The sequence below is a fragment of the Cajanus cajan genome, chromosome 7, assembly GCF_000230855.2.
Source record: "Cajanus cajan strain Asha chromosome 7, NIPB_CcT2T_4, whole genome shotgun sequence".
In the NCBI taxonomy this organism is placed as follows: Eukaryota; Viridiplantae; Streptophyta; class Magnoliopsida; order Fabales; family Fabaceae; genus Cajanus; species Cajanus cajan.
The window spans coordinates 60922738-60947098 of record NC_138523.1 but is presented as its reverse complement, the minus strand read 5'-3'; the positions used below and the strand labels follow the sequence as shown (position 1 = coordinate 60947098).

The following is a 24361-nucleotide window of genomic DNA, read 5'->3' as shown; positions in this document are numbered from 1 at the left end:
TTTAAGGTAATAGACCAATAAATTAATAGTTGAATCAAATGAATTGATATGCAATTTAATATATGTTTTTAAACAACATATTAGCACGTTGTTTATTGGTTATAAATATTTTAAATAGTTAAAAATATATTTATATTGAAGACATTTTCATTTTCTGACAACTTACCAAAGGATAATTTCATTAATTATCTATGCGCAAGGAGAGAAAGAAAATTATTCATATATAAAAAATGACAATTTATTTTTGTTATATTTTTTCATGCAAATTAAATATGTTTTTAGACCATCTTGCACCATGTGATAAAGATAAATAGTCTTTTAAGAAAGATACATCTCAAGACTTTTAGTGAATAATGTCACATAAATGAATGAATAGTTATAAATGAATGATCTCATAATTGTTGATAAAGAGTTACATCGCTAAAATGTCACATTTCATAACTTTTTATAAAGAGTCTCATACTTATTTGTTTTATTAATGAACCATTCAACCATAAGTTATGGTTGTGTGCTAAGTGTTTCATCCGTAAGATACTAAAATTTTGTGATTTTAAAATATATGTTAGATATTATGTGGATAAATTATAATTTAGAATTGTTAGATATATTAATTGAAAATTTAACGGCTAAATATAATAGGCATAGTATCTATTATATTTTTAAGGTTATCTTCAAATTTACATTTTGCTTCCAATCAAAATTTATGAAGTATTTGCTTGTGTTGTTTGTAAACATTTATTTTATGTAATCCATCTGCTAAAATAATGTATTAATTAAGGCTTCTATTCATCATCTTTCAATGTGTTGATTATTGGAGTCTGTGTAGCGATTTTTTTAATTAATAAAATAATAAATACCACTTTATAAAAGCAATATTTTTGACACAGCTAAGGAAATTGTAGGCTTTAACTTTAGTAAATTTCTTTTGCTCTAGTGCGAATTTTTATAATGAAATATACGTAGTGAGATGTATCCAAAGATTACAACAAAATGTTCATAATTGAATGAAATATTGAGTTGATAATTGATTCAAAATATAATAGTTTATATTATTAATCAGTATTTTAGCATATTTTATATTGAAATAAAATTATAATAAATTATACTGATATATGAATATAATATATTTTAATATATATATATATATATTAATTTTAAATATATATACATTAAAATCTTTAACATATAAATTATATTTTATTTTATATTTGTGAAAAATAGTTTATATTATGATACAAAATTATTTTAAATAATGTTTTTAAAATACTAAAAATAAAAATATAAAATTTATTTAAAAAAAATAAGAAACAATATACATTAAACAAAATACCTAAAAATAATCTCATTAAAATCATTAATTGCCATATTACTTATAATTATTATTGATATCATATTTATTTATGATTTTTTTAATTTCTTTTATATATCCTCAAATTAAATATTATTTATTTATTCAAAATCATTTTAAGAATAAAACATAGTGATTTGATATGTTAGTGAGATGAAAATAAAAAAAAATATTTTATTAAAAAAACTAAAATTTATTTATTTTACAAATATTACAAATATCTCACAAAGAGCAAAATTAATATTTATAAATTAAAAAAAATAAAAATAAAAATTATAGAGATTAAAACCAAAATTTATTTATTTTATAAACACTAAAATTATATTTAAGTTATATTTATTAAAGTAAAATGATATATTGTGAAAGATAAGAAAATATAAAAAATAATCAATAACTACAAATGTTCCCATCGATGATCGAACTAAAAAAAATGGCTAAATATACTTTAGTACGAGAAACCTGTTTATATTTAATATATAAGATTAATTTAATGCGAGTTTTAATTGTTTACTAAGTATAGTAAGAGTGTATATCCTATAAACATTATAAACATGAATGAGTATCGAGATAGTGTTTTAGACGCTTATTTTTTTTAAAAAATAATAATAACAGTATTAGATGCTTTTCTTCTTAAAATTCTTTTAATATAATTTTTGTTTATTATAAATTAAATTTTAATATTTTAAAATAAATAATAATAATAAAAAATAATTTATCTCACAATATAATTTATTATTTGTATGTATGTATTTGTTAATTATAAAATACAAGTTAAGAAATAGTGAGTAGAGTAAGAATATGTGAATAAAAAAAAAAAAAAAAAAAAAAGCGGTGAGATAAGAAAGAGATAGGGTATGATGTTTGTCCATAGATCTAATCAAAGGTAGCGCACACGGCACACATATATAGGCTAAGGTAATAAGACGCTCTTCCTCAGATACTCTCTCTTCTCTTCTCTTCTCTTCTCTCTTCACAACATCTAGGGTTAGGGTTAGGGTTAGGGTTTGCCTTAGGCTTAGGGCTTCGCTTCAACTCGACTGTTTTTCGATCTGTCGTTGCCTTGTTATGGATCGCAAGAGGGGCAGGCCTGAAGCTGCCTTCAACGCCAATGGCGGCGCCAAGAAATCCCGCCCAGGTTCGTCTTTACTCTTTACTCACTTCCCTTCCATTCTTCTCCTTTTCTCTCTCTGCTTTTACTTTTCTTCCTGCTTCTTTACAACCCCTTCTTCTCTTCATCCATCTTTCTTAGATGCGCTACTTTTTTTTTTCTTTTTTTTTTTTTTTTTAATGGAACAAGAGCGTCTTACAAAATCTTAAAAAATGTTAGGGCTATTTCGTTCCCGCTTCTCTCTGTCAATTTTACCACATACTGTTCAGTCTTTTCTAAAATTTCATAAAATTTAGGTTTTGTCGTGTTAATTTATATTGGATGTTGAATTATTATGTCGAGCACCTTGCTCTCAAAGCACCCGCTATTCATGAAATTAAATGAGCTAATATTCATCACATAATAGCAAAAAAATGGCTATTGGGTGTTACCCAAGTTGAATCATAAAACATCAATAATTTTAACTGAGAGGACTTAATTAATGTTCTGTAACAGAAACGGACTCCTTTCCATCTGGTTTAGGAAGCAAATCGAAGCCATGCACAAAGTTTTTCAGGTTCAAATCTTTAACTTGTCTAAAATAAAATCTAATTCACTCTGATATATGTATAATGTTTTAGAAAATTTTGATACAAAATCTCTGCAAGCAGAATTCATATTATTATTTGACTAATGAATTGGGTAGTTAAAGCTTTGATACAGGTCCTACTTCTAATTACGATAACAAGACTATGAACAGAAATTGTTGATTCTCAAGAATGATCAGTTCTATTAAGTGCTTCCTGGATTATATATAAATGAAAGAAGTTCTATGAGATGCTTAACTTGATCTACATATTTGGTTGTACTTGTATACAATTTTCTACAATCTTTGCAAGTAAAGAGGTCTGATGCAGATCACTGAAATGGCTATAGCAGTATATGGCTTAAGAAATGCTATATTTCTATCAATACACCGAAACATAATTGGAATGTTGTTTGCAAGCAGCATTCTCAACATACTTCATTCTGATTTGTTTTGAAATTATTGTAATTATTTGGTGTTAAATGATGATAATGTTGTTTCTTATGTTACTATACTGCTTAGTTGACTATACACATCTAGACATGATATGCTTCTATGCATGTGAAAATCATTATGTCCTCCATATGCAATTGTTTGCTTTTGCAAATCTTCCAACTGACATGCCAAATAAGACTTCAAGTATCACTACTAGATGGAATTGCACCTTCAGTTTTTTTGTTAACTTCAGCATCTTCCTTACTTTCGTTAACCCTTGATCTCTCTCATTTGCCCTGGAATCTGGAACAATCTTTTGTTGTTTGCTCAGTTTTGTCTTATCTAACAATGTATTGTTGTCAACTTATATTAATGATTTTTTTTTTGAGTGGTTACATCATTTCTTTGTGTAAATGTTTATTTCATGAAAATCTTGATGCAGATAGATATTTGTCTTTTTTTATGTTTAAAGTTGGTGGTTGTTGCATCATCTTGATTGATACTAACTACTAAGTAATTACTATGTAGAAGTTTCTATGCTAGGAAGTGGTCTCAGCTGATTGGAGATTAATATATGTATCGATATATTTTCACAATGCTTCTTTGTAAGAGTAGACCTTTTACAACACATATATGTACACTCACAAAATATTAGGATTAAGCCTTTTACCTGTGTTTTCAGTCACAAGGTTTGACATGACCTTGCTGTCTTTCCTTGCTTTGCATATCTCTCTGACTTGAAACATGGAGAGGTTATGAGTTTGTTCCTTCTGGTTTGTTTTCGGTAAATGATTTCTATTGTTCGAGTCTAAACTCTGAATTAATAAAAAGCCTCTGCTAATAATAAGGAATTGGGTCATCCTCGAACAATCTGGTAAATCAATCAGCCATTTATATCATTATCCTGTTTGCACATTATACAGACAGTTACTGTACACCAAGGAAGCTGCTGATTTGCAGTGTTTCTTGAGTTTGGATTTCTATTCAAACTCATTATCATTCCTGATTTATTCTAGTGACAATCTCTATTTCTGTAATTTAAAATTGTCCTGCCACCATATTTTCTCATTTGTTCTCTACTTTTTAAGATACATGTGTGCCGTGAATGTCTGATAATTGTTCGTCTCACAATTCACAACCCTTGCACACCTCTATAGTCTGTACTATTGTATTGTGTAGCGGCCCCTGGCTGCTACATGCAGTGCCATAGTGTTATACTTCACAGTAGCAGCAGCCAAAATAGTATCATTTTGGAGTGCTATATAATATGGCCACTAAGCTTATGGTGGCCAAAATCTTGAGAATGTCCTCCAATACTGACATACGAGAGGCGATATATGGTGATAATTTTTGGATTTTTGGTAAAAAGGGTTAGAATTCTTTTGAGTTCATAACTATCATGCCTCACTTTTCTTCTCTCCTACCTTGACTACTGTGTGACCCCTGTCCGGCCCTCCAGTGAGCAATATATGACCATCTGGCAATTTTCAGCAACCCATGTAGCAGCTTTTTTATATCTCTCTTTCTCATTCTTTTTTTTTTCTTCTCTTTTCTCCTAAAGTCTTGTTTTCATTGTTCTCTTTCTAATCTGTTTTGTGTTTTTGTTTTTATACCATCGATTTTCCTTTCCTGTTTTCTCTTCCATCAGTCTATCTTCTCTGTTTATTGTCCCTTGGTCCAAGTCTTTGAGGCCTTTTGTTTTGGTCATCTTCTCCCAGACTCATTCATTCTTTTACTCCATCTCTTTGGCTAATCATGGCATCCTTTGTTACTGTTTAGTGTTTAGTATTTACTTGTGTATGTTTGCTCAAGAGATACGACCTTTAACTTTTTATTGTAAATTTATGTGTATTTAGTATGAATTATGTAAACTGTAAAAGAATTCAAAATAGCCTCATGATAATAATCATGTGATTGTGTCTTATGGATCTTAAATTTTCCATTATCCTCTGTTAATGTGTATTGTTAATGTTCATTGATTTAGCAATTTGATGTTTTTAGCCTTTCTATGTTTGCTGCTACTTTTATGAGAAATCAGATTGAGCATTGTTGAGTTACTGCTGAGAAGTATTATTTTAGGCTTGAAGAATACATACAGTTTATTATTTGATAAAGTGCTGCATGAAGTAAATTAGATATGCCTGTTGTAGTCTGTTTCATGTTATCTCTTGTTATAAGAGGTGCTCAAATTACTCCATTTAAGCCATATTATTTGTACTTGATTATACTGTAACCATCAATATTATCCCATTTTATCATTAGAATACTTGAACTTTAAGTGTGCCATCTTATTTGTGATACTGTATATATCTGGACCTTATTTTTCCCAGTATTATGCTATACCGTTGTTGGGGTATTCAGTATTTCTTGTTACTTTGGTAATCATTGTGATTTGCACTGTTAAAAAAATCCCCCATATAATATTCAATTGTATTTTTGCTTTAACCAGAGAGATATTTTCAAATTACAAAAAAAAATTAGTTGCTTTGTATATTGGCAATAGTTTTGCAAGGGAAAGTATATAAATTCGTTAATGGTGCAACTTTGGTGTATGTTATCCCTCTGCTAATTTTCAGTTTCATATTCAATGAACTGGATTAGGTCAAACTGGATCTATAATTTTGGAATCTTACTAGTTGGTTACATGTCTTATGTCATCTGTTTTCATCTATTGTGCAGCACATCTGGCTGTCCATTTGGTGAAGGATGTCATTTCCTGCATTATGTTCCTGGTGGCTTCAAAGCTGTCTCTCAGCTGATCAATGTTAGTAGCAATCCTGCTATTCCTCAAGGTGGTGGTAGAAATCCTGTTCCACCATCCTTCCCAGATGGGTCGTCTCCTCCAGTTGTTAAAACCCGATTGTGCAACAAGTTTAATACAGCTGAAGGTTGCAAATTTGGTGACAAATGTCACTTTGCCCATGGTGAGTGGGAGCTTGGAAGGCCTACGGTCCCATCATATGAAGATCCCCGTGGCTTGGGACAAATGCAAAGCAGAAGGGTTGGTGGGCGAATTGAGCCCCCAATTCCAGCTCATGGAGCTGCTGGCGGCTTTGGAGCCTCGGCTACTGCAAAAATTAGTATCAATGCTTCACTAGCTGGAGCTGTCATTGGAAAAAATGGTGTCAACTCTAAGCAAATATGTCGTGCAACAGGAGCCAAACTTTCCATAAGGGATCATGATTCAGATCCTAACCTTAGAAACATTGAACTTGAAGGCAGTTTTGATCAGATCAAACAAGCCAGTGCCATGGTTCACGAACTTATTCTAAATGTCAGTTCTGCATCTGGGCCTCCAATGAAAAGCATTACTACACAGAGTTCTGCTGCCCCGTCAAACAACTTCAAGACTAAGCTATGTGAAAACTTTGCTAAAGGTTCCTGCACTTTTGGGGAAAGGTGTCACTTCGCACATGGAGCTGATGAATTGCGCAAGCCTGGAATCTGATAGAGTTATAATTTTTCATGGTTTTAGTGAGGATTGAATTGTGCAAAATTTTCTACTTTTCAAATTTTTCAATCAGTTTCTAATTTGCCGCGTGATAACTAATTGATTCTTACCTCAGCTTCTAAAATTTAATTGCTTTCCGCTATCATCATATTTCGTGAAGAAAAACTTGTGTCCGTACAGTAAAATAGTATGAAAATAAATTAGCATTTTCCTTAGAGCAAAACTCTCCAACAATGCTAAGAGGTATATTATTCTATTACCAACATTTTATTCCTATAACCCAAAGTTAAAAGACCCCAAAAGAAAATCGGTATCTCCACTAAACACCTCGTTTCATGGATAATAGCTGCGGACAAGTATGAAGGAGAAACAAACGGATTTAGGGATAATGTGTATATATATATATATAAATTATCGGTGTAATTTTTATTAAGTATTATATTTTTTTAATAATTTTATATAAAATGTAAATGTAAATGTAAATCTAATTGATAAATTGAAAATTTTTTATTTTTAAATTATATATATAAATTTTTATATTAATTTAAAATAATTTAATATTTTATTTTTATAAAATAAAATTAACATAATATATATTTCAAAATATATTAAAATATGAATACTTTGGTTATTTTTAAGTTATTTAATTTTAACAAAATTTGATATAAATATATAAGATGATATGAACTTTCAATCTAATGGTCAGATTTACAAAATTCACATTAAATATAAAGTTATTGAAGGATGTAATAATTAATAAAAAATATACCGGCATTATTATAACGCTTCTCATATATATATTAAAATAAAAATAAAAATTATTTTTTAATATATATATATATATATTTAATATATATGAGGAGAGTTATAATTACACTTGTGTAACTTTTATTAACTATTATACCGCTTAATAATTTTATATTAATTATGAATTTTGTAAATTCAACCGTTAGATTGAAAGTTCATATCTCTTAGATAATATATATCAAATTTTATATTAATCTAAGATGATTTGATACTTCATTCTCATAAAACAAAATTGACATAATATATACATTTCAAAATATATTAAAATATGAACACTTTAATTACCTTCAAGTTGTTGTTCAATTTTAACAAAATTTGACATATATGATTTAAGAAATATGAACTTTCAATCTAACAGTTAGATTTATATATATATATATATATATATATATATATATATATATATATATATCGATTTTAATATCTCAAACCATAAACTTATCCGAACCGCGTTTTTTTAGTAAAAAAAATTCTGAACAAAACTGCGAATTATTTTATTTTATTTTTATCGATTTTTAATTTTTAAAATTTATTTTCGATGTCCCGATTGAATTAGATTGGTTTTAAACACTGATACCTTTTTCTTGATAACAAGCGTAGCTTGAGTTTTAAGGTTTTTTTTTTAATGAAATTTTAAAATATTTTCACAAGTTTTGGTCATTTAGATTGACTACAGTCGCACCCTAAAACCTTTACATATGTAAATACAATTTTGTTAATTAGTTAATGAATCAAAATTATTATTTTATTAAAAAGGTGAAACATCCCCAAAGTTACATATTCATTAAATGTTGTCGCATAATTAGACTCAATGTTAATCCAATTCTCATCCTTATTTGTAGGCTGTGGCCTTCATTTATGTGGTCCACCAGTGCCTATTCAGTCCTATGCTTTATACAAAAACATATGTATTATCACATTTAATATAAGAAGTGTTTCATTCTACTATATAATCATTTTTTGGAGTATGTGATTTCTTGAAATTGGAGCCCTAACGATTTTATAAAATATGTTTGGTTATTTAACTTGCTTAAAAGTAATATGTTTACACTCTGGTAACTATTTTAAAAACAATTAATAACTTAATAATCAATTATCACAATAAAATGTTATGTCTACCTATTAAACATTTTATCTATTCATCTTCTATGAACGTTTTTGAGAAAATCTCATATATCCAAAAGTTATTTATATGTTTTTTTGCTAAGTATAGGAAACTTTTTTCTTTTCAGTGGCACATTTTCAGAAAGTGATTCTTATACAATAAACAACAAACTATACAGCAAATTTTACAACTAAGAAAAAGAAAGAGGAAGTTTTGATATGTAATAAAGAATAAGATATGAAAAAGTGTTAAAAATAAAAAATAACATTATATTAATTATCGTATGTGTATTATCATTCTTTCAAAAATGTTAAAATATTTTTTTAATAAAACTATGTCTAAGGATTTTTTTAGTGTTAATCCATGAACACAAATGGAAATAATTTTTTTTAAAAAAAGTATTCATTTATTATATCAAAAGTAAAAAATTAAATAATTTAAAATATTTAATAAAATGTGCTTAATACTTTTATATTATATATTTATAAGATTAATTACAATCGATCTAGTGATAGAAAATTTAAAATATTCATGAAATAAATAAAAACTCTTTATTTATAAATATAGTTCTATTGACGAATATTAAACAATGACAAGTAAAAAAATTATTAATAGAAAATTTATGCTTAAGATGAAGATAAAATTTAGTATTATTTTTTACTTAAAATAGAATTTTTATCCTTACAATATGTAATAAAAGATCTTATTAAATGTTAATATGTATTATCGAATTAATTAGATAAAATTTTAAATTTAATTAAAGAATAACACCAATAATACTTGTAATGTTGTATTTAAGTTGCTTTATCCTTGTCCTACATGTTTGGTATAATTTGCAAAATCGTGTTATCTTCAAAATTTCTTAATCCATATGTAACCATGCATGTAACCTGTATTAATTTGCGATGTTGAATATGATGTGAGAACACTTAACCATGACAGCTTGCTATGTCATCTGTGGAGGCAAACAATTCATGGCTTGGAATCTTCATGCTCTTCCACATGTATTTGGTTCCTAAGGTCATGAATGATTAGCTTGCATGCCAAGACAAGATGATACGATCTTGCATTATAGTTGCATGCATGTCTCATATAATATTTGAAATTAGTCCCATGTCTTTTATTCAATTAGATGATACTTATATATATAAACCTTAATTGTCAAGTAATTAATTAATACAAAATATATATGATAAAACAACATGCAGTAAAAGTGTAAAATGTTTGGTATCATGGCTATATATATACGTGATGAACCCAACCTAGTGACTTAGTTGTATCCCAGAATTGAGGCACAAGAGGAAGCGTGCAAGGCCTAATTCACATATATGTACTGTAGCTTCTTTTGTGGCAGAAAATATAAATATAAACCCTTTCGACGTAATTAGGGACAGGAGACACGAGTATTTAATACTGTTAGTGTTGTGTTCAAATATTTTGGTGCATTGGTGGGTGATTTCTTGCGATATAATGTGTGCATTTCACATGTTGACAAATGAGATGAAGTTGAGTAGGATGATCATGTAATGGGAGGTGGAACACCATGAGCCATTGATTGCCCAAATAAAATACGTGGGTAAGAGGTGAGATAAATATAAATACTTTATATTTCGACTGTGTTTGAAAAATTAGTTTATAAATACTTTCTCGAAATAGTGGGCAAGTGGTAAATTGTAATTATTTTACATCCCTCAAGGACAGAGCATACATCAATTAGCACATATGCCTCTCATAACTCATATATTTATTTATTGGAAAATTGAAATGTACACGTTTAATTGTAAGGTGATGATTAAGCTAAGGTATAAATGGATAATTTAAGCAGCTACTATTAACAAATCACTGGCTTACACATCCGATTCATTTTGAAGAAAAAGAAAAGCCTAAGACTAAGACAGTGTAAGATGAGGACTATTCTTATAATGCTTGGGGAGGGGAAATAAATAGTTAAATAGTGAACACATGCATTGGACTCAAACCTCCTCCTCTTGGTTACTATCTTCAAGGTTGATGCTCTTGTACCACTTGGCACACAACAAGTATAGCACAAAGTCAAAGGCTGCTAGCCCTGCAAGGAGGAAGAAAAACCTATCCATGTGCCCTGTGTTCAAGTTCTCTGGAATCCAACCCTTATTCTGCCCTCTTGATGTGATTATCATAACCATGTTCACCAGCATGCTGCTCACATAGTTTCCAAGAGAAATTGAAGCCATGCAAAGTGAGCTTCCAAAGCTTTTTATGCCATCTGGAGCTTGCCCATTAAAGAACTCCAATTGACCCACATACATGAAAACTTCTGAAGCACCAACCAAAACATACTGTGGGATTTGCCAAAATATGCTCAAGGAACTTGTCTTCTCTCCATGAATAATATGTCTCAGCCTTGCAATCTCTGTGGCACCAGATGCAACCATTGCAAACATACCAATAATTAGGCCTATTCCCATTCTTTGAAGCTCACTTAGTCCCTTTGGATTACCACTTAATTTTCCCGCTAATGGAACAAGAATTTGGCGATAAATTCCAGTGCATACAAGGACACTGCAGATGTCAAATGCAGACATGCTGGCTGCTGGCAAATGAAAACTTCCTATGTATGAGTTCATCACATCCCCTTGCTCAACAAAAAGAGAAGCCATCTGTGTAAACACAACTGAGTAAATAATTGTGCATAGCCAAACTGGTAGCATCCTTAAAACGCATTTGGCTTCCTCAACTTGAGTGATGGTGCAAAGCCTCCATGGATTCTTTGGACTATGTTCCTCATTCTCTTTAATTGTTGCTGCCTTGTCCATGAATCTGCCCAAAAGTAATTGGTTTAAATTTTTATGTTTACCAAGTAGGTGTACAGTGTACTAATTTAATACAAGGTATAACAAAAACACAGCTTAATTTGTTTTTCCACTTGATATGGAAGACTCTGAAACATCCCCAAATGACACAAGTATACTATTACATATTTTTAATGAATGTGATTTCTAAGTATTTGGTTCTTGAATCTTTTGCAATTTTGCAAATAGTACTTTTGAAGAAAGTTTGTACTTTGTACAGTACGGTTATGTTCTTTGTTTGGTCCAAATGTTATTATAAAAGAAAACAGTCATTTGTTATTAAAATCTCAATGCTTACTCAAAATCATCTGTGTGCCGAATCTTTCTACTGCCTTTTATAGCAGATTGTGGACCATCAACCTCGTAAAGTTCTTCTGCCTTGGCTGGAGCAACATGCCATTTCCTAAAAACAGCCGTGAATACCTGAGCAACCCTCATCACCGGATTTCCACATGGCTTTACATATCTATATCTTGGAGTTCCTGATAAGAAAGACAAAAAGGCTATGACAGCAGAGACCAATGACACCAAGAAACCCATTGTCCACTTCCCTGTGTCCTCATAGTAGACCAATACAGTGTTGGAGAACAAAGAACCAACATTGAGGGCAAAGTAAAAGTAACAGAAGAAAGCTACTTTTGAACTCTTCTCTTTTGGATTTTTCTCATCATATTGGTCTGCACCAAATGTTGCTAAGGTGGGTTGGTGTCCCCCATAACCAAATGCAACTAGATATATGGACAAGTAGAAAATGTCGTCTCCAATTGACGAGGGTTTACATGGAGTGTCGCCATCACCACAACCAGCTGGGTTGATCAAGAAACGCCAAGATGACAGTGAGGACAATGCTAAGCCCTATTGAATGCACAAAAATTCAACATGTCAAAAGGTGGAAAAGTTGATTGCATTATTAACAAAAGCTACAGCGAAAGACTAATGGGAAAAATATATACCAGAACAAAAATAAGCTGAAAGATTGTGCAGGTTAAGAATCGACCCCAGTATGAATCACTGAGAAATGCTCCAATCAACGAGAACATATAAACTGTTCCTATCCACTTGCTGACATTATTAGCAGCATTCACGTTGTCTTGACCAAGAACTCTGGTTAGGAACAGAACCAAGTTCACTCCAACTCCAAAGAAGGCTAGTGTAGCTAGTGCTTGATTCACTACATTGAGTCAAAACTTGATAAATTATGGGATAAGACAAACACATTTTTATTTGAATTTAATTAAAATACATTAACAATGTCATCTAACCACATATTTATTGACTGGCTTTTATAGCTAAAATAATTTTTGATTGATTGAAAGGAACAATGCATGGAAATTAAACTATTTGTTTCTTATTTTTGAAAAATGAATTAATCGATCATTTGTTTAGTAGTAGTACCTAGCAAGAGGCTTGCAACTTTCGTTCCTCCTGTTTTCTTTCCATCCTCTCTGCTACTTTTCTCCATAACTGGTTCTTCTCTGTAGCTGCTATCTTCTTCTATTACCTATTTATTTTCAAAGCAAATATCATATATTTTTATGTACTGAAGTAAAAGGAGAGAAGTGTGTGATAAGGAAGGCAATGTGATGGAGAGAGATAAAATGAGTGTGTAGAAATTTTTGTTTGAATATTACTCTAATATAATAGTACCTTGTTGGCTGCAATATTGGGGGAGTCGACAGAGAATGAAGTGGCCATTCTGGTTGGTATCTGCATGATGCAAAGCCACGTGAATTTAAACTACTAAGCTAGCGAAGAAGAGAAGCTAATTCAGAAAGAAATTAAAAGACTTACAAAGTGAAGAGAATAATGAATATAAGGATGAAGAGGGTTGATCGTATAGATGGATTATAGCATGCAATATATAGAGGGACGTGGGAAAGGATATCACTTTCAAATTGACGTTGCTTAGCCAAAAATACGGAGTGTGAGAGAGAAAGAAATCTTAAATGATTGGAGTTGATAAGACGAGAGAAAGTGACAATTTGGATGAGAATAGTGGTGAATACTCAAAAGGGAAGTGGAGAAATCTTAGACACTGTATTAATGGACGACTCTCTGCCACAAACTGGTTGCTTCAGCCATAGTACAAGTGGGGACTTGGCGTTTCTTTTTCCTCCTATAACACTGAATCTGACGTCTTCTCGTCCTTTTCAAGTTTTTATTTTCTTTAAATATTTGATAGCCTCACTTCCATTTCACTCTGAATTATTTATGTGGTAAATATTATTTCCGAATCCCTCAATTATACGTACAATCGACTTTTCATTCATCATCTCAACCGTCAAGTTTGACATACATATACTGGGATGTACGTGATTTTATATTCTTATCGTGAATATCTATCTATCTATATTTGCAAATTGTAGGCAAATTGATCTCACCTTTACATGCATATCATGCATGGTGATTGGGGTTCTGTTAAACGTTGTTGACAGTTGATGAAAAGCTTGTTCTACTTTCAACATCTATCCACAAGCTATATAGTTATTTGCTTGAATTATGCTATTAATACTGAATTGGACCTACCTAGAATATATACACGGTTCCAAATCATGTTAAAAAACGAAATCTCGTGTTATCTTATTCATTATCTTTCTTAACCTGTATAGTCATGTAAGTAACAGTTCGTGAACCATCATCATCTACACTGGCACTGCAAACTGTTAAGTTGACATCACTTCTCGCTTTGCTTGGTTTAAACACAAACAATTGTGCAGAAAAATACAAGAAAACGAGTATGACAAATCAATAAAATTTGACATAATTGGTATATAATTGAGTTTTTTTTAGTAGTATATTATTTAAAGTTCGAGTACCAACTATTTGTTCGAAGAAATTGGGTTTGGATTGTAAATTAACTGTGAGTACTGCAGACGTACTAAAAATAATAACAGGCATTATTCATATCGCTAAATTTACGCAGCCAAACACAGAAGCGGCAATCTAGCAGAACTACAATGAATGGCGTAGGTTTTACAAGAACAAACCAATTGAAGTGGTGAAAATTCCACGTAAAACCTTGTCTAACGTGTCATTCTCCAAGGTACTAAAATGTATGTGATCCCCCGTGATCGGTGCTAAAACAAATACACATTGTTGGAGATTGCAAAGTTTGGAATAATTAAAAATTAAAATAGATTATATAAATAAATTGAGTCAATACTTATAAGATCAACCAGACATTAGATGAAAATGTTCAAAACCCACATTATGGTATATTACAGTCTTGTTACGTAAGCGAGTATATAGTTTGTCTTGCAAATTTCACATTTTAAATATCCCATTTTTAATGTAAGAAGTATACTTTTATCAGATTGATTAATAATTAATGATAAGATTAAAATAAAATATATTAGTGAGAACAATTTTTACTTTATAAATTAGTTTTATAAGATTAAAAAAATAATAAAATCTGAGTCACACATAATTTCCCAAATGAAAAAATACAAGAATAATATCGATATTAACTTTAAGTCAAGTCATTATAATTATTGTTAAGATAAGTATGATGCGTACTTATAAATTAATGGTCGTAATTTTTGTTTTAAAAAACTATAATATTATTTGGTTTAGTTATATCCAACTATTTATAATTAAAATTAAAAGAATGTCTTAACAAGTTATACTAGCCAAGACAGGCACGTTACATACAAGAAAAGATTGCAGTTAGGGCGTTCTGGATGGGTTGGTTTTGGCTAATCAGGTGGATTAGTAATTTTATGTAGGGAAGGGTAAAACATAAGATTCGTCATTCAGGTGGTGTTTTCAGTTAACTTGTTGTAATAGGAAAATAATTAATGAATCTCAAGAAAGTAAAATGGTAACCATAATGTGCAAAACAAGATGGTGAAGCAAATAGATAACTAGTTTTCCTAAATTAAGGCAAGGCCACTTCAGATTGTAACTTGAATTTTGTTGGAACTAAATAGTTTTGTTTCCTAACTGCGCTGTTGGTACTACCAAATTTAGTGACTACATTGGTTACCATTTTCGTACAACACAATTGCCAGATTTAATCCACTGTCTTCTGCTCACATTGTTTTCTGTTTCCATTACCTGTTTGTTCTCGATTTCAAACATAATAAAAAGAAAGAAAGAAAAACACATTTTAATGAATCTCTCCTCCAAAAGAACTAAGATGGAAAGTTCTTCAGGTTCTAGCGAAATCATGTTTGCATTGGACGCAGCGAAACGCGCCAGGCACGAAGAAAATGTTCACAAGTTCAAAGGCGTTGTGCCTCAACAAAATGGTAACTGGGGTGCACAAATATATGCAAACCACCAAAGAATCTGGTTAGGGACATTCAAATCCGAAAGAGAGGCTGCAATGGCTTACGACAGCGCCACCATAAAACTCAGAAGCGGAGAATGCCACAGAAACTTTCCATGGAACGATCAAACAGTTCAAGAGCCTAAGTTTCAAAGCCATTACAGCGCAGAAACAGTGCTTAGCATGATCAGAGATGGCACCTACCCTTCAAACTTTGCCACGTTTCTCAGCACTCACCAACCCCAGCAAAGCCTTGCAAAACACATAAGTTTGAAGGGTGATGAACAGTTTTGCTGCACCCAACTTTTTCAGAAGGAATTAACACCAAGTGATGTGGGGAAGCTGAACAGGCTTGTGATCCCTAAGAAACACGCGGTTACGTATTTTCCTTACGCGAATGATGAGAGTGTTGACATGGAGGTTGTGTTTTACGACAAACTGATGCGGTTGTGGAAGTTTCGCTACTGCTATTGGAAGAGCAGCCAAAGTTACGTGTTCACTAGAGGCTGGAACCGCTTTGTCAAGGATAGGAAATTGAAGGCTAAAGATGTGGTTGCTTTTTTTATCTGTGAACCTATGAGTTGGGCAAAGGGAGAAGCGTTTTCAATGATCGATGTAGTCTATAATAATAATAATAATAATAATAATAATAATAATGCAGTAGATCATGAGAGAAGCCAGTGTTTTGGAGAGAGCAAGAAAGACACCAAACAAATTTTAGGATGTGAAGATGAAGATGAAGATGAAGATGAAGATGAAGATGAGAATGAAAATAGGGATGGAAACATTGGAAAGGATTTGAGTTCACAAAAGGGTTTGAGGCTCTTTGGTGTGTGTATCTCCTGAAGAAATTTATGCAATTTGTTGTTTTACTTTTGTCCTTCATCCTTATCTTTTACCTTTTAGCAGGAACATGTGTTAATTGATTGATCCCTGTGTGAAACATGTACTCCATCTTATGGATTCAGATAGACTAGAAATTTAGTACTTTGTTAGATGTACCACTTTTACATAATTAATATTGTACAAGGTATAGCCATAGCCACATATACATCATCATCGTTTCTTTTAGTAATCCACAGAACTGTAGTTTGCTGCTACAACTCTAGAAGACTCAAGCTTCTCGATATCAATTAGTATGGCAATATTTCCTTGCCACAAAAAATTAATTCGGTAAACCTTTTGTTCTTGATAAATCACACTTGAAAAAATAGGTAATATAATTAATTCACCTATAGAAACTACTTATTATCTTTATGTATTGGATTAGTATATTAACCTACTAATCAATCCACTAATCTAAATAATTTACACGTAGTTGTGTGGTGGATTTGCTGTGAGTCGTCAGTATTTTTTATAAATATTTTTCACTTCCCAATTTCAAGTTTGCTAAAGCTTAAACTCGATTTCTAATATTTTCTGAGTTCTTGGTATAAAAAAATTCTAAGTTCTATATACTCTCATTTATACTATACATTTATTTTTCATCCATCCATATTTTTATTCTTCTACTTTTTTATTATTTAAAACACCTCTATTTGTGTGCTTACATGAAAATTCTTAACTCACTTTCAACTGGTCATATTATATTATATTTCATAATTTTACCTTATTTTTCCAATAGTGCGATCCTCTAATAATTTAAAATGAATCTTACATATTACTAGTTTCATATAAAAAAAAATTTAATCATAAAAACATATTGTTTCTATAAGAATTAATCTGTTCTTATAGTTATAATAAGTCATGTCAACATCCTACAATAAATAAGAATAAGATATTGAACTTAATAAGAACCTCACAAGAACAAATAGAAGATGCTATTAAGTTGTGAATGAACCAACTAAAAAACCAGTGAATTAACATTTTTGACCCATTTTATAAAATTAATTAATTGGCGTCACCTATTTTACTAAGTTCTTCTATGTTTCGTAGTCTACAAGAAAGAAAGAAAAAATACTGCTTTCGACCATAGGTAGTTGGTATACAACAATATCATTGGAATGCAAGTATTTTGATGGATTATCAAGGAATACATATTTGTATAAATAAAGTTGTCAATAACTTTTTCAAAAGTCAAAGGAAAAAACTTGCCAATACTTAGCATTAGCAACAACAGTATTGTCAGTAATAAATTCAGGGTATTTTTTTTTATTGATTTTTCAAACAAATTCGTTGTTGTTTTGAGCATAGTATTCTTGATAACGAGTCTGTTTGTTTTAAAAAGAATCTCTAATGAAAAGTATTTTTTTAATAAAAATAAATATTTTTAAATTTTTTAATATGTTTGTCTATTTCTTTTTAAATAAACAGTTTTCCATTTTTTTTAAACAACTCTTATCTATTTTTTTAAAAAAAGTATTTATTTAAAAATCCTTTTTAATTTTTTTTTTTTTTCAGTTTAAAACGGATCCAATATTAAGGAAGAAACATGAAAAGAGAGTGGCCCAAAGAAACAAGTGTGGCAATAAAAAGAGAGTGGATAGAAGATTTGAGGTAAAAGCCAGAAGATTTGACCTAAGCGGGAAAGTATCCCGCGGTTCAATTTTCCCCATTTTCATGAAAATTCAAATCCCATAAGCCAATGCCAGACAATTAGTTTCAAATTTCAATTCCAAACAAAACCCCTATCTATCTCAAATTAGGGTTTAGGTTTTGCAAGCATGAGAGGTTCGCGCAGAGGCAACGGCAATGGCAAAGATGCCGAGCAGAAAGAGGCGAGCGAGCAGAACCCCGCCACTCGCAGGATCATACGCTCCCAGTTCCTCAAACTCAAGACTCTCATCAATGGTAACATTACCATTCACTCTTCAATTTACAACATTTAATTAATTTTGTTTCTCCCTTACTAACCCTAAATATACCTAATAGACAAAAGAGACGATTTGTTGAACACGGACAGCAGCAAATTCGACACCATCTTGGATGAGTTCGACAAGTTACACGATCAAGGTACCTACAACTTAGTAGGGTTCTTCTTCTTTTTCTTCTTGTTATAGCATTAATACCTCGTTGATTGATTCATTCGTGTGGTTGGATGAATTTCGCAGTTGAGAAGCCGAGAGAGCAGGTTGCAGATGCGGAGGCGCTGTTGGATCTCACGCGCACTCTGGTGGGATCTGTTAGGTCTTTAGCGAACGAGGGTGTCACCCCTTCACAATTTGTTTCCTCTTTGCTCATACACTATGGTCAAGCCCAAGACTCAATCGACTGGCAGAAACTTGGCCTTGCTGTGTCCCCAATTTTCCTTTCGGTTCATGGCTCTTCTACCATGTGAGCTCCAACCCCCTCCTCCTTCCTCTATTCGTTACTTATAATGCTTCACTTCTCTTATGATTTTGCTTGTTTTGAAGGCTTGGTCCCATGGACAATCAGTTAAAGCAGCGCAAAGTAGGAGTGCGCAGAACTCGTGATTCCCGCCCAGCTACAATTACTAGGCCCCAACAGGTCACTTCCCTTTTCTTTTTTATATGCATTCCTGCAAAACAATGCTTGACTATGTTCATAATGTGCGTGAAAATAAAATGAACAAGATTCTTGTAAGTTGCACGAATGCACACTGGATGTTTAATATAGTGATTTATTTGTTTGTGAAAAGGATCAAGAATTTATTTATGTATATGCTTGCAAGTGCTTTTTTATTTATTCCTTGTTTGTTTCTAGCAGCTTGATGAGGCTGTGACAGAGGAAAAGACTGATACGGACAAAAACATGGCGACTATGTTTGACATCTTAAGGAGGGCAAAGCGTGTACGGCTTGAAAACCTAATTATGAACAAGACGTCTTTTGCTCAGACTGTGGAAAACTTGTTTGCCCTGTCATTCCTAGTGAAAGATGGTCGTGCTGAGATTAGTCTGGATGAAGATCGTTCACACTATGTTTGTAAGATTGTGTTTCCACTTCAATCAACTGAATACTTGTTTCAGTTTCTTTTTTTGTACAATGGATACTTACGCTGTCTTCTTTTCAGCACCTAAAAACGCTCCAGCTGCCAACTTAGTATCGTCAAAAGAAGTTTCTTACACTCATTTTGTATTCAGATATGATTACAAAGATTGGAAGGTATGAACGGGTCCAAATGTCCAATGCTTGTAAAGTGAGAATTCAAGGAGCATATCGGGAATTTAATACATTAATTGATTTTTAGAGGGGAATGCAGTCATGTTAGTGTTACAGCATCATCTTTGTTTAAAAAGGGAAAAGTGTTAATAATTTCTTGAGTGATTTTTTTTTTTTTTCTCAACAGCTTGAATGTTTATTGTATAATGCGTTGTTCAACCAAACAGCCTTCAGAGAAATGAAAAACAAAATGATTGTTAAAAAGCTTTGGGTTTTACCAGCTATTACAGTTAATTAACCTTCTCTTTACATTGCTATTACAGTTAATTAACCTTCTATTTACAGTTTTGTCATGTAGGCAAATAATACTATGGTTCATAATGCATTTTTCATTTAATGGCTTAGGCATGTTACAACTCTCTTTGTAACTCTCAACATTGTTTTCAGATGATGAAAGATTTAGTGCCCGATGGAAAAGAGTTAATGCCAAATCGGATTCAATGTTGCACTGCAGTTGATTCTCAGGAGATGGGTGGTGACAATTCCCAACCTGCTTTGGCTTTAACACCTATCAGGAAGCTATCACGGAACCGAGGATTGGTTGTGCAGGATGAAAGTGTTGTTGAAGAATCTCCCGAATGTGATGAGGAAAATGCTCCCAGAGAAGGGGCTCTACGTAGGTGTAAGCGTAGGCTTCATTAGGAAATAGCATGTTAGGTACCAGATCAACTTATAGTTTACATGACTAGTTATATTAGGCATATCAAACTGAGTTTTTTGTGATGTATATAGGATGTAAATATTTGTAGATCCATGGTCTGGTAGTATGCCTTTTGTAAGGTTGAATTTATTATGGCAGAATGGATGATGTAGCTCCCTTTTCTGTCTTTGCATTTCAACTTAATGGAAAATTTCTTCATTTCTTTTTAAGTGTGTTGTTATGTTAGTGAATTTGGGTAATTGATCTGGACTAGCACCATACCATTTCATTCTGAAAATGGTTCGTACACATTGGTGGTGGGGGTGAAGGCTGAACTTGATCACATTTATCTGCAAGGGATTTTACTAGTATTAGTACCAAGGTTGTCAAACTCGAGAGTCTACACAAACTCGTGGAGCTCTCGTAGACTCGACTCGTAGACTCGACTCGTAGACTCGACTCGTAGACTCGACTCGTAGACTCGTAAGAGTCTACCTAATATTAAAATATATTAAAAAACATGAACACACAATATGATATCACTATTTCAACATTCTAAGTCTGAAATAAGTCAAATAACAACAATAAAATGTCATAATACAAATCTTAACCATACATAAACAACCAAAAACCAAAAATGTTAGAGTGAGAACTGAGAAGTAACACTCACGATGGCGCTGGAAGCTGCAATGAGGCGTTCGTATGCGGCAGAAGATGCGGCGGAGGGAGAGAAAACAGAATCGCGTCCTTCCCAGACGCACGTTCGTATACGGCGGCGTTCGATTGCGGCACCGTTCGTAGCGGCGGAGACGTGCGTTCGCAGCGGCGGAGACGTGCGTTCGCAGCGGCGGAGACGCGCGTTCGTTGAGGCAAAGCTGGGCGTTCCAATTGTGCGGAGGGGGAGACTCAAAAACGTGAGAATGGTGGAGGAAGCTCGCACGCAAGGGAATTGGTATTCTCACTAACTAACCCTAGGCAAAAACGACGTCGTTTTGGGCCATTTAGGAGTAAAAAAAAAACGTAACCAGACTCGTGGACTCGGGCTCAGACTCGCGATTCTGACCGAGTCTACCCGAGTCTACCCAAAAACGAGTCTGTTAACGAGTCAACTCGTTTTGCTGCCCTGGAATCGTAAACTCGTACGAGTCTACGAGTTGACTCGCGAGTTTGACAACCATGATTAGTACTTCGATTTCTGTGGGTAAAATTTGCGGCACTCACTTATTGCTTGTTTGATACGACAATCAAATCTCCCTAACTTCCTTACTATTCGTTTTGTGTTTGAATAGTATGGCATTTGTTTTTGCCATTTTTTTTCCCGGAATTTAGCAGGATAAGAATAGCGAGCTGAACAGCACCTAGAAGGGCTACATTATATTAACAGAAACAGCAAACACTCCAACAGTATGAATTTTTCTGGTATATCGTTCTTCATCCAAACATTTTTTGGTATTGTAACAAGGATATCCTCAGGTAAGATGTCTTTCAAAGCTTTTGAGCCAGAACACGACCAAGGAGACCTGTTAGCTGGTGTTCATGATGAAAGAAACGTCTAGTCGGTGCATCATCATATATATAGATATCTTACATTGAATACATCTGATCGGCGATATTAGAACGCCACTCAAACCATGTTCTTTGTGACTTCAATTCTGACATAACATTGTGCATGATAACTATACTAGTCTTTGAAGGCGATAGATAATTTAAACATTATTTTTTTTGGTTTTAACTTATGGCGAACGCTTTGATGCCATTACAGTTTTACTCATTTGCAACAAGAGGTCCTCTGTAACGCACTGGTATGGCTTTCAAAGGAAGGGCTTTTCTTAGCGTTATTCCCATTCCCTCTGTCATGTCCATCTCCTCTGGTTTAAGGCCATCGGGCAAAATCCAATCAAAAGAGTGCAAGAGGGAGCCTAGTGCCAGGGGAAGTACACGAGAGGCAAGTGGCATGGCTGGGCACATTCTTCGACCCGAACCAAAGGGAATAAACTCAAAATGTCGTCCCTTGTAATCCACCGTGTTTGGCTCCAGAAACCTTTCAGGCCAGAACAACAAGGGAGCATCCCACACTTTGGAGTCCCTCCCAATTGCCCAAACATTCACTAAAATTTGGGACTCTTTGGGAATATTGTAGCCAAGCATGTTGCAAGAGTCCATGGCCATGTGAGGAACCAGAAAAGGAAGGGGTGGGTGAAGTCTCAGTGTCTCCTTTATCACTGCTTGGAGGTAGGGAAGATTCTCTATGTCCTTTTCTTCCATATTCCTATCTAGCCCTATTTTGCTCCTTAACTCCATCTGCACTTTCCTTAGCACTCTTGGGTTGTGCAGAAGCTCTGCCATCGCCCATTCCATTGTGCTAGTTGTGGTGTCTGTCCCTGCAGTGAACATTTCCTATAACCAAATATTTTAATTAATCTACTCATTACCACGCTACCAAACCAAATGTTTAATTATATGAAGCGGTGGACTTACAAAGACAACAACGTTAATAGTTCTTGAAGAAAAGGTACAGGGCTCGGTGACACCATCCCCACGAAAGTTCAATAGGACATCCAAGTAGTCTTTGCTTTCCTTTGATCCACTGCAACCACTTTCCATCCTCTCTTTGATGAACAACCCTGCTATATCAAAGGCTTTGTTAACATGGAATTGTGTCTTCCTCCTTATACCCTGAGGATCAAGCCACTTTAGAATTGGCAAGAAATCTGCCACATTAGGCTTCCCAGCATACTCCATAACCTTAACTGCATGGTAATAAAATGTATCCCCTCTCTCCGTTTCGGAGTCCAACAAGTCCTTGGAGAATATGAGGTTCCCAATAAGGTTAAAAGCCATGAAGAAAAAGAATCTACCAACATCAACAGCAGTGGTGCCAGATTCACTAGCTTCTTCCATCAAGTGCATCATGCGGTGTATGCATCTGGCACGTACACCCCGCATGGCGTCTAAGCGACTGGTGACAAAGAACTCAGTGGTGCACAAGCGCTTTAGCATGCGCCAGTGAGAGTTGTATTGAGAAGTAACGAGGGAGCCCTCACTGCCTTGGTCACCTTTCATGGCCTCATAAATCTTCCTCCCAGCAAGAACCACGTCATGCTTCTTGAACATGTCACGAGCCACGTGGCTGGATGAGACAACCACCGTGCACATGGAACCTAGCCAGAGGGTCATGATTGGACCGTGTCTGTGAGCCAGTTTTGTGAAGGACTCGTGGGGTGACCAGCCTAGTTGGAAAATGTTGCCAACCACTGGCCAACATCTTGGTCCTGGTGGAAGCAGACCATGATGCTGCCTACGTTCCATAACCATTGCCCACCCCATCCACACCAACATGGCTAACACCCATAAACCCACCACCTCGTATTCCATCACACTACTTTATTGTCTTTCTTGTTTCACTTGTAATGTAAAACGTAATGCTTCATGTGCTCTCTATATAGTTGCTTTGTGCTATACTAACAAACACACCCACATTATTGGTATCCAATAGATAAATTATTTAATATTTAACTGACTGTCATTTTGCTTCCTCAGAATATCTATCTGCCGGATTTGGGATCTAACCATCAAGTTTGGCTTCAGGTAAAAACCATATTCATTTTCTAAAATGCAGTCATGTAGAGTAATGATATTTAAACATGTACCTTTCTTTTTAACATTCTATCAAAACACCTC

The 24361-nt window shown here is 33.2% G+C and overlaps 5 protein-coding genes across 5 annotated transcripts; 3 read left to right on the top strand and 2 right to left on the bottom strand.

The window, feature by feature from the left end:
• The first annotated feature begins 2270 nt into the window (after positions 1–2270).
• Positions 2271–6987, top strand: LOC109816101 (zinc finger CCCH domain-containing protein 14). Its single transcript, XM_020380972.3, has 3 exons — positions 2271–2483; positions 2952–3012; positions 6136–6987. Exons 1-3 carry the CDS (start codon positions 2414–2416, stop codon positions 6902–6904), a joined length of 900 nt encoding a protein of 299 aa, XP_020236561.1. The 5' UTR covers positions 2271–2413; the 3' UTR covers positions 6905–6987.
• Positions 6988–10624: 3637 nt separating this feature from the next.
• LOC109813682 (protein NRT1/ PTR FAMILY 7.1) lies at positions 10625–13516 on the bottom strand. The gene is made up of 6 exons (XM_020377917.3): positions 13442–13516; positions 13298–13357; positions 13046–13151; positions 12604–12821; positions 11949–12505; positions 10625–11618 (listed from the first exon to the last, which is right to left on the bottom strand). Exons 2-6 carry the CDS (start codon positions 13343–13345, stop codon positions 10793–10795), a joined length of 1755 nt encoding a protein of 584 aa, XP_020233506.1. The 5' UTR covers positions 13346–13357; positions 13442–13516; the 3' UTR covers positions 10625–10792.
• A 2236-nt stretch (positions 13517–15752) lies between these two features.
• Positions 15753–17018, top strand: LOC109813673 (AP2/ERF and B3 domain-containing transcription factor At1g50680). Its single transcript, XM_020377906.3, has one exon. It carries the CDS (start codon positions 15762–15764, stop codon positions 16764–16766), a length of 1005 nt encoding a protein of 334 aa, XP_020233495.3. The 5' UTR covers positions 15753–15761; the 3' UTR covers positions 16767–17018.
• A 1361-nt stretch (positions 17019–18379) lies between these two features.
• LOC109818856 (Nse4, component of Smc5/6 DNA repair complex) lies at positions 18380–20910 on the top strand. Its single transcript, XM_020384393.3, has 7 exons — positions 18380–18710; positions 18792–18872; positions 18971–19193; positions 19274–19367; positions 19587–19803; positions 19892–19983; positions 20428–20910. Exons 1-7 carry the CDS (start codon positions 18584–18586, stop codon positions 20680–20682), a joined length of 1089 nt encoding a protein of 362 aa, XP_020239982.1. The 5' UTR covers positions 18380–18583; the 3' UTR covers positions 20683–20910.
• A 1323-nt stretch (positions 20911–22233) lies between these two features.
• LOC109795378 (cytochrome P450 76A1) lies at positions 22234–24291 on the bottom strand. The gene is made up of 2 exons (XM_020354854.3): positions 23159–24291; positions 22234–23077 (listed from the first exon to the last, which is right to left on the bottom strand). The coding sequence occupies exons 1-2, from the start codon at positions 24053–24055 to the stop codon at positions 22445–22447; spliced, it is 1530 nt and encodes a 509-aa protein (XP_020210443.1). The 5' UTR covers positions 24056–24291; the 3' UTR covers positions 22234–22444.
• Between the last annotated feature and the right edge of the window lie 70 nt (positions 24292–24361).

Excerpts from the sequence above, each read along its gene's own strand:
- LOC109816101 (XM_020380972.3), top strand. The coding sequence starts at position 2,414 with ATGGATCGCAAGAGGGGCAGGCCTGAAGCTGCCTTCAACGCCAATGGC. Across the intron at positions 2,484-2,951 it reads CGCCAAGAAATCCCGCCCAG|AAACGGACTCCTTTCCATCT; the intron begins GTTCGTCTTTAC and ends GTTCTGTAACAG. Across the intron at positions 3,013-6,135 it reads CCATGCACAAAGTTTTTCAG|CACATCTGGCTGTCCATTTG; the intron begins GTTCAAATCTTT and ends TCTATTGTGCAG.
- LOC109813682 (XM_020377917.3), bottom strand. The coding sequence starts at position 13,345 with ATGGCCACTTCATTCTCTGTCGACTCCCCCAATATTGCAGCCAACAAG. Across the intron at positions 13,152-13,297 it reads CCAATATTGCAGCCAACAAG|GTAATAGAAGAAGATAGCAG; the intron begins GTACTATTATAT and ends GAAAATAAATAG. Across the intron at positions 11,619-11,948 it reads CGGCACACAGATGATTTTGA|ATTCATGGACAAGGCAGCAA; the intron begins GTAAGCATTGAG and ends ACTTTTGGGCAG.
- LOC109813673 (XM_020377906.3), top strand. The coding sequence starts at position 15,762 with ATGAATCTCTCCTCCAAAAGAACTAAGATGGAAAGTTCTTCAGGTTCT.
- LOC109818856 (XM_020384393.3), top strand. The coding sequence starts at position 18,584 with ATGAGAGGTTCGCGCAGAGGCAACGGCAATGGCAAAGATGCCGAGCAG. Across the intron at positions 19,804-19,891 it reads AGATCGTTCACACTATGTTT|CACCTAAAAACGCTCCAGCT; the intron begins GTAAGATTGTGT and ends TCTTCTTTTCAG. Across the intron at positions 19,984-20,427 it reads ATGATTACAAAGATTGGAAG|ATGATGAAAGATTTAGTGCC; the intron begins GTATGAACGGGT and ends CATTGTTTTCAG.
- LOC109795378 (XM_020354854.3), bottom strand. The coding sequence starts at position 24,055 with ATGGAATACGAGGTGGTGGGTTTATGGGTGTTAGCCATGTTGGTGTGG. Across the intron at positions 23,078-23,158 it reads CTATTAACGTTGTTGTCTTT|GAAATGTTCACTGCAGGGAC; the intron begins GTAAGTCCACCG and ends ATTTGGTTATAG.